At 43.3% G+C, this 9,391-nt stretch overlaps 1 protein-coding gene across 2 annotated transcripts; it reads right to left on the minus strand.

Annotated features, from left to right (window-relative positions):
• Positions 1-7,769: 7,769 nt before the first annotated feature.
• LOC110304452 (uncharacterized) lies at positions 7,770-8,372 on the minus strand. Of its 2 annotated transcripts, XM_021175871.2 has the most exons (2): positions 8,074-8,372; positions 7,770-8,031 (listed from the first exon to the last, which is right to left on the minus strand). In XM_021175871.2, the coding sequence occupies exons 1-2, from the start codon at positions 8,370-8,372 to the stop codon at positions 7,770-7,772; spliced, it is 561 nt and encodes a 186-aa protein (XP_021031530.2). The 2 variants fall into 2 exon arrangements, with proteins under 2 accessions (XP_021031530.2, XP_021031529.2); XM_021175870.2 differs by having other exon boundaries at positions 7,770-8,372.
• Positions 8,373-9,391: the final 1,019 nt, after the last annotated feature.

The raw sequence follows: 9,391 nt of genomic DNA on the forward strand, positions 1-9,391 counted from the left end.
GTTCAAAGTTCATGGTGGATCAAAGGCTGGAAGCATCACTAATTTGCTGCTGCTTTGAATCCTGAGATTTGCTACTCTTATATTTCCTTAATGCAGTATTGACCTGGAAACAATTATCACTGCAAGGGTGAGTGTTAGTGAAATTCTATTTCTTAGTGATACATGCAGCCATATAGGAATAGGGACCAGAAAAACAAGGACATTTCTATGACATCAACAAACATTTGCTAGGGCAACTATTCATATTGAAGTCTCAGGACACTGGCAGGAGCATTTAGATCATTAAATGTATTTGAAGGAGTTCTCCATTTGCCTGGCTGGAGTTCACGGCTGCTCTTCAAATGTGGGTGGTGGTGATCAAGGTATGAGTCATGAATTAGGAAGAGCTGTGTTAATGAAGGTGAACTGAAAATGAGAGGAGCTAATGATATTGCCAGAGAAGAAGGCAAAGCATGCATCTCCTCACTGTTCAGCTTGCAGTGCCATGTTTCCTTAAACTAAAACTGCACCCATGACAGCCCTGTCTTGAGAATCTGACAATCTGGGGCCTTGATTTGATTCCATCTATTCCCCAACTGCCTGCCACAACACAGGTCACTTAACTTGTGCTGTGTTTGCTTAAGTGCTATTGCTTGAATCTAAAATGCCCTCTATGGTTTCATGCACTGAGTGCTTGTTCATCAGGTAATGGCACTGTTCTATATACTCAGTAAATTCAAGCAGGCAGGACCTAGTTGGAGGAAGTAGGTCCCTAGGCTTTGCCTCTGAAGGTTATGTTAGGTCACTCAAACTTTCTTGAGCTGGCTTCTGGTCTACATGGTGTAAACACCTTTTTAACTGCTCTGGCCACACTGCTATTTCATTCAAGTACTGGAGCCTCCCAGAAAAACCTGTACTGAAATTACAAGCAAAAATAGGTCTATCATCCATTAAGTCATTCTTCCATATATTGTAGTCTCAGTGATGGAGTTCTACAAACATAACAACTTTGGAACAACTGTTTGCAACATAAGTGATGTAACATAATTTGAAGAACAAAAAAAATTAAAAAATCAAAACACAGAATAATATAGTCAAAAATTCCCTGTCTCAAAAAAAAAAGAAAAATATTATTAGAAACACCAATGGACAATGTATTTATTTATTTATTTATTTATTTATTTATTTATTTAGCTAAGAAGACAATATAGAGTGGTCATGAAGGAGTTACAAGATGAATCATGAAATCATATAAAAACATTGGAATAAAATTCTAGATATTTTTCACTGAGAGGTTCTAATTAGATGATTATGAATACTTTTTCTTATTTTTATTTTCTTGGTTAAAAAAGCAACTATCTCTTGGTCAAAGCTGAGATCACAAATGCCTGTGAAGATCAGTTGATGTTTCGAAGCAGCCAGAGTAATAAAAAAGATACCAAAGTGGATTTGATGGTAGCCAGTGATCAAGTTACAAATCTGTTTATAAGAAAATGATGCAGTTTTATGAGACATGTATTACTGTTAAGTACATATTATTAGTAGAGAATTGTTGTAGATTTGATGTACTGTGGTTATCTTGCAGATTTGTTGCTAGTGGGTCTGTGGTAAGTTGATCAACAGCCACAGGGCTCACAGCAGCTGGACCCACAGCCTTGGGACAGGCAGCCAGGCACACAGACACAGGTGGGCTGGTAGCAAGTCCTGGTGCAGGTCACAGGTCCAGAGCAGGCTGGCTGGCAGCACAGGTTGAGGCAGAAGGGCTGGCAGCAGGGCTTGCAGCAGCTGGACTGACAGCAGCTAGGCCTGCAGCAGGGCTGGCAGCAGCTGGAGATACAGCACCTAGGCTGACAGCAGCTGGACTGACAACAGCTGGGCTGGCAGCAGCTGGACTGACAACAGCTGGGCTGGCAGCAGGGCTGGCAGCAGCTGGACACACAGCAGCAGGGTTGGCAGCAGGGTGTGCGGCAGCAGCTGCTCACACAGCATGGCTGGAAGCAGGTCCTGCAGCAGGTGGTTTGACAGCAAGGCTGGCAGCAGCTGGAGCCACAGCAGCTGGGCTGGCAGCAGGGCTGGCAACAGCTGGTCACACAGCTTGGTCTCCAGCAGGTGGTCCTGCAGCAGGTGGTCCTGCAGCAGGTGGGCTGGCAGCAAGGGGAGCAGCAGGAGTTGGTCATGGTGTTGGATGTGGAGGGAGGAGTTCTGTTCACAGGAGTTTCTGAGATTCTGACAACTGTTTCAGACCTGGGGCTTTTATACTCTGGACAGGACAGGAATTTTCCTTGTTGTTTGTTTCCAATGGCTTATGGGGAAATGCTCTAAGGAGGAAGTTGTTCAATATATTACAAATCCTTGATAATTTTCTTTAAATAACTAATTGTAGAGAGTGTTTTTGTGTATGCTCATCAGTGTCATTTCTGCTCCTGTCATGGCTATGTGACAATTGTTGTGGCCACAGGAAGGAGTTAAATTTTTCCTTCATCTTATACCTTTGGCTCTATGCAGATTAGGGGAGAAGCTAGCATTACTGATATGTTCACAGTGTCACACTCAATCCATGTCTGGGTCCAATCCTGTTCCACAGAGAAGCCTGCAAGAGGCAGCAAACATGTATTAGGACAGCTTTATCAAAGGATATGTGGGTAGAGGTGGCTTCCCCAGTCCTTTTCATATGAAAATAAATCCAAGTGTGGGTCAGTAGAATAAGTGGACTCAAGGACCTAGAAAACATCAGGTACTTTAGATCTTCATTTTTTATTTTTATTTTATTTTTTTTTTAGTAATAGCACCAGTAAGCAGCGATCATTTACCCCAGTCAACACATTGTCTTTACGAAATGAGGAAATTAAATTCTGTGAGATGAATCCATATACCTTTACTTAAAAGAAATCAAATTGTAAATACATTGTAAATAAATAATGCACTTTTATACATCGCTTGACTGAATATGGTAAAGGCAGAGCGTGTCCATCATTCATGTCAGGAAACCATGGCCTACCTGGTGTCTGTCATCAGGGCAGAACCACTGCTCTTCTCCTTAAGGCAGCTCGTATGTGCATCAGAGTTGGTCAACTTTTGATCTCTCTTAAACATGAAACCATGTAGCATGTATTATTTGTTGTCTTTTGCTCACATTTGTGATTTATAGACTTATTGTCTATGATGATCTTTGGTGGGATCAAGCTTTACTAATGCATTTTATTGCTGATGGATATATTTCCATCATTTCAGCTAGTGTGAATCCTGTATGTACCCACCTCTTCTAGTGAGTAGTTTTCATGTATCGTTGGAGTGAAATTTCAGAACTATCCATTGTGTTTGAACAACATTAGTAGGTTGCTTTCTTTTTCAATGTTTAAAAAAGTCACCGGATTGATCTCCAGAGCTTATTTGTAACACCACCATCCCGTCACCAAAGTTTAAGGAACATACAGGGAAGGAGGACGGGGAGGAGGCATGTGAAACGCAAACTTCTGAACTTGGTGTGACTATAAACATCATGAACTCATACCAGCTGTGGCTACCTGCACATGACCAGCACGACATCAAAGCAGCCAGAATTCCATCACAAATTTGGAGGGCTTCCTGCATCTCAACTCTTCCTGATGAACTACTGGCAGTTGATAGCTGCTGTTGTGTGTGTAGGGAGATCATTTCATTCTGAATGTATGGCCACTGAGAGATTTCCCATGACCCAGTGGATGGGACCAAATACATGTGCACATGATAAGCTCTAACTGGGCTTAGTGGGTTATCAGCAATACAAAAATTAAAAAAGTAAAAAGACTTTTTTTTTTCTACTATGGACTTGGCTTCAGCACCATCTCATAAAATAGAAATGTGATTTATGTAATTATCCCACTGCACTGTTCATAGAATAATATATTCATTACAGTTGCATTTGTTTTTCTGAAAAACAGTCTGAATGGATTGAATACATTGGTAGTGAAGCCACTGATAGAGGTTTGACTTCATGAATTGAACTTTATGTGTTGAGAATGGTCTAAAGATGTTCAGTAGTGCCAAAGAACAAGGACTCAAACACACGGTGTCATGTTCTGGGTCTTGACCTGGATGGGGTGACAGGGAATGAAGGAAGAACAGACACATGCAGTGATGATGGGATCCAGTGGCCTGTGCTTGCTCTGATGGAAGGGATCAACTACACAACAACTCAGAGCCTCGTCGTGTTTATTAGGTACAGCATGGAGGGGGCCTGAGCCCTGGGCAGAGGGACAGGGAAGACTTTGCCTGTTGAGGTTTGGTCTTGCTGTCTATTGTAATACTAAGTGAGGGCCCCCAAGACCTGGAGTCTGCATGTAGACCCAAGTGACCCTGCCCCCAAGGTATCTCTGATTAGTAAATAAAGATGTCAACGGCTAATAGCTGGGCAGAAGAGATATAGGTGGGGTTTAGGTTTCCTGGGTTTTGGGTCAGAGGAGAACCAGGAGAAGAAGGTAGAGAGAAAAAGAAGCCACTATGGGTTAGCTTAGTCCTGAACATGTAGATCCATTAAAACGGATACAAGAGGCCTCAATTTAGTCTTCATATGTGCACTTTCCTGTTCTATTCTGATTGACCATTTCTTTATATTTTTTGTTATATATGTTTATTTCTGTGTTTCTTAAACACCACATAGTTTATCACGTGTGTTTTTCAGGTTTCTGTTATTGTCTCTGATGATTATAAACTCTACATGTTAGCAGTCAAATTGGCTGCTTCTCTTCGAGATGAAATCTTGTCCTTCCTCATTGTATGAGCCAGAGGGGTCAAGGACACCACAAGAAAACGCACAGAATCAACTAACCTGGGCCTGTAGGGGATCACAGAGACTGATCCACCAATGAGGGAGCATGCATGGAAACTGACCTAGGCCTTCTGCACATATGTAACAGTTGTGTAGCTTGGTCTTCATGTGGGACTCCTAACAGTGGAAGCAGGGACTGTCTCTGACTCTGTTGCCTGCTATTAGGACTCTTTCCCCCTATTTAGCTGCTTTGTCTAGTCTCAATAGGAGAAGATGCACCTTGTCTTATTTGTTGATATCCATGGGAGGCGTCCCCTTTTTTGAAGAGAAAGAAAGGAGGAGCAGATTTGGGGGAGGTAAGGTGGGATTGAAGGACTGAGAGAAGGGGGGAGGGAAAACAGTGGTTTGGATGTTAAATAATTAAGTAAAAAGTCTTTCCTCAAGACATAAGAGATGTTTGTCTATATTTCTTATGAGTTTTATGGGTTGTTTGTTTGTTTTCTGAGACAGGGTTTCTCTGTGTAGCTTTGGCTGTCCTGCCACCCTGGCTGTGCACACCAGGCTAGTCTTGAACTCAGAGATCCACCTGCCTCTTCCTCCTGAATGTTGGAAATAAAGACCTGTGCCACCACCATCTGGGTGAGTTTCAAGGTTTTTTTCAAAAGTCAATTTTAAGTCTTTATCCACCTGGGTTAGATTTTTGTAGATTATGTGCAATAAAGACTACTCTAAGTCCTTTCTATCACAACCTACAGAACATTCTCTGGAAATCCATGGGTTACTGGCCTTTTTAATTCAGAATATTAAATATTTTACTTTTTTTTCCTCACCAGTGTTATCACAAATTAACTTTCCCCCAGATGGCTATTTGTACTGGTAACTATAAGAATGAGGGCATAAATTATGCAATTTCTAAAAGATCAACCATTTCTAGATGACCTTCTCACATCGAAATCCTGAGAAGGCTCAGCAGGAAGAGGTGCCTGCTCCAAGCCTGAGTTTGAGCCCTAGGAAACACAAGATGGAAGGAGAAAAACAACTCTCACACCTTGTCCTCTGATCCCTCCCTCCCCCTCCCCCCACACACTGTGAAAAAGCTTTTAAAAGCCCGAGACAGTAGCAAGTACACTGTGTCTTAAAAATACTTAAAAGTCATCACCAACAGCTTTTTTAGCCAAGGGAATAAACGGTTTACACGGCTTTCTAGGCTTCTAAAACTGGCTCTTTTGCTCAGTGGTTACTGGTTACTGTTGGGGTGAATTGAGGGAGGTTTTGTTAAGAAAAGATAATGGGGTCCAGGCAGGGAAGGAACCCCAGATGACCACTAGTCCTGCACCAGGGGACCCAGATAGGGAGCTAGGCTGAGATAACCATCAGTCCTGCCATACAGGCCTGAGTGGGCAGACCATGCCTGAGATGACTTCTGCCCAGTGTCACACTGCATGGGTGGGACATAGCATTCCTGAGACCACACCTGAGCTGATCCCAGATACCCAGAGATCCCAGGCACCACAAAGAGGAGCAAGTAAGTGGTAGAGAAATGGAAGAGAAAGAGAAACAGAAGGATGTGGACACAATGAAGAGTCATAAGAGTGAGAGAACTGACCTGTCCCACACTGGGTACAATACTCTGAAGAGCAGGCTCTGTACTTCACCTGGGTAGCGTGGGTTTGGAGGAGCCAGCCCAGAGGACATGAGAGTGGGAGAGCTAGCTCTGCCCTTCGCTGGCTGCAGCAGTGGATCAGCTATCTGGGGTGGGGCTGGAGAGCTCACCCCAGTGATCTGGGTATGGGAGATCTGGTGGGCTGAACATCTCAGATACTTCTCAGGCCCAGATTCAGGCCTTTGAGTTGATCCATCCCAACATCTACCCCATCAACGAACTCCTGGAGCACTTGAAGTTGGCCAGTCCTACAGATCCAAAACTACAGGATCTCCATCATATGGGACAATAAGAGGGTATCTAAGAAGAGTCATCTCAGTGAGGGTTCAGTATTGATAGTGTAGCGGGAGCCAGAAGCCTCAAGCCAGACCAAAGACTCATTGCAATGAACATTGCAAGCAAAGGGGTGTGAGCAAAAGTATACTGTGGGACACACTGTGAAACTCTACAGCTTCCCAAGAAGATTTTTTTTTCTTTTGTGGGGGAGGATGCAAGGGTGGAGAGAGGGTGCAAAGGCACAAGGAGATGAGTGGGATTGGAATGCATAATGTAAAATTCACAAAGAACCAATAAAATAAATATATATATATATATGCACACACACATATTCATACACACACACTGTGTGTGTGTGTGTGTGTGTGTGTGTGTATGTGTGTGTATGTGTGTAAATAACAGAGAGAGCTGTGAGTCGTGAGATGCACAGGTTCCCAGTGCTCAGTGCCAGCGCTGTGTTTCATTAAGCCATGCCGATTATCACAGCAAATCTGCAGCCAGGAAGTCCAGCTCTCTGGATGATGCTTTCTATCTTTAACTACATCCCATATTTTGTCTTTGCCCAAGTCAGAGACTATGATGTGGCTCAGAGGAGATGGCATAATATGACAAGCAACACACAGAAACACAACAGAGCACAATTCAGAAGACGATCGAGTGAAGACTTTATTAGTAAACCCTTGTCGGCTAGGAAGACAATGCTACGATTTTACAAATGAGTTACACCATGAGTCATGGTAATTCTAAACACATGGAAATGAAAGGATGACTAATACTGGAAATAGCTGAGTGCTTTCTTTCTTTTGGTTTTATAAATGCTTCTGTATGTTGAAAATGAAATAAGCAATTTTTCCAAGGCTGAGACTGCTCATCCAGGTCAATGAAAGATAGCTTTGACTAAGAACCAGAGGAATGAGGAGAAAAGCACTAGATAAAGCTGTAATTATAAGCAAACACATGAATCTGCTAACAAGGTGACTGGAGGTTAGATAGTGTAAGGATCTTTTCAGAGAAATATCACTGAGTTTGGTTTTTTTGTGTCTATCAGATAGGTTTGATAGTGGAAGGCTAGTTTATGTAGATAGTGGGTCCATGGTAAGTTGATTAACAGCCACAGGGCTCACAGCAGCTGGACCCACAGCCTTGGGACAGGCAGCCAGGCACACAGACACAGGTGGGCTGGTAGCAAGTCCTGGTGCAGGTCACAGGTCCAGAGCAGGCTGGCTGGCAGCACAGGTTGAGGCAGAAGGGCTGGCAGCAGGGCTTGCAGCAGCTGGACTGACAGCAGCTAGGCCTGCAGCAGGGCTGGCAGCAGCTGGAGATACAGCACCTGGGCTGGCAGCAGCTGGACTGACAACAGCTAGGCCTGCAGCAGGGCTGGCAGCAGCTGGACTGACAACAGCTGGGCTGGCAGCAGCTGGGCTGACAACAGCTGGGCTGGCAGCAGGGCTGGCAGCAGCTGGACACACAGCAGCAGGGCTGGCAGCAGGGTGTGCGGCAGCAGCTGCTCACACAGCATGGCTGGAAGCAGGTCCTGCAGCAGGTGGTTTGACAGCATGGCTGGCAGCAGCTGGAGCCACAGCAGCTGGGCTGGCAGCAGGGCTGGCAACAGCTGGTCACACAGCTTGGTCTCCAGCAGGTGGTTCTGCAGCAGGTGGTCCTGCAACAGGTGGGCTGGCAGCAAGGGGAGCAGCAGGAGTTGGTCATGGTGTTGGATGTGGAGGGAGGAGTTCTGTTCACAGGTAAGTTTCCTAAAAATCTATTTTTTTCTTTGTTATTGTGCCTTTTATATATGATGTCCCAAAGTTTGGGCCAATGAGCAGAACTTGTGTGTGTGTCATTGTTTATGCTAATCTTCCCACTTCAAGGAAGATGTTGCTCCTTAAACATTTTGAAATTTCCTTTAGTAATAGATGTTTACTTTCCTAATTGGTAAATAAACAATTAAAATATTTTCCTGAAATGAGAAACCAACCGCCACTCACTGCATCAGCTTTAACACTAAGGAATTTTGTGTGTGTGTGTGTGTGTGTTTTTTACAGTGTGGATAAAGGTTTTAATATTAATTATTTAGTTTGATGTTTTAAACTTTCAGTGTTTGCCACAAAAGAAATTAGGTGCACACATTTCAGTGTTTTTTTGTTTTGTTTTGTTTTTTTAATGAAACACATTGGAAGTGGACACTTGGTCTTGGCTGTGCCTAGTAATACTCCAGTCTCAGTTTTGCATACTATAAATGATATTCTTGTGCAGGATTGCATTAAGATGGAATAGTTCCTAAACAGTGCCACTAAGTGACCATACAAAGTGTGCATGCAGAAAATGGTCCTCAGAGTGCAATGGTCTTCAGAGTGCATCTCTCTGAAGCCAGAGATGCCCCCTCAGTGCTACTTCAGTGTGAGGCAGATTATGGATATTTTTCCACTTCAGTGTGAAGTCCATCATTAGGATTTCATTAGCAATTTAATTGTGTGGCTTTTCAAAATGAAAAAATGGGTTGATTTCTTCCATAGTTCTCAGTTCCTAGCAGAGACGAACTTTTAGAACTATATAAGTCAGAAACATTTCCAAAAACCGAATACTCATTAGAAGATGATACCTGTCAATGCAATCGTAATAAATAAACACCCAAGTCCTTTGTTCTATTACCAGGACGTACTCGTTACGATATAAGATGGCTTACCTTTTTCCATAACTGACTCAATTGATGTTTCATAACTTACAAT

This window comes from Mus caroli, unplaced genomic scaffold, assembly GCF_978045245.1.
Source record: "Mus caroli unplaced genomic scaffold, Mus_caroli_1 scaffold_13, whole genome shotgun sequence".
Taxonomy (NCBI): domain Eukaryota; kingdom Metazoa; phylum Chordata; class Mammalia; order Rodentia; family Muridae; genus Mus; species Mus caroli.

Bases quoted from the DNA above. Each gene is read 5' to 3' on its own strand.
- LOC110304452 (XM_021175870.2), bottom strand. From the start codon at position 8,372: ATGACCAACTCCTGCTGCTCCCCTTGCTGCCAGCCCACCTGTTGCAGG.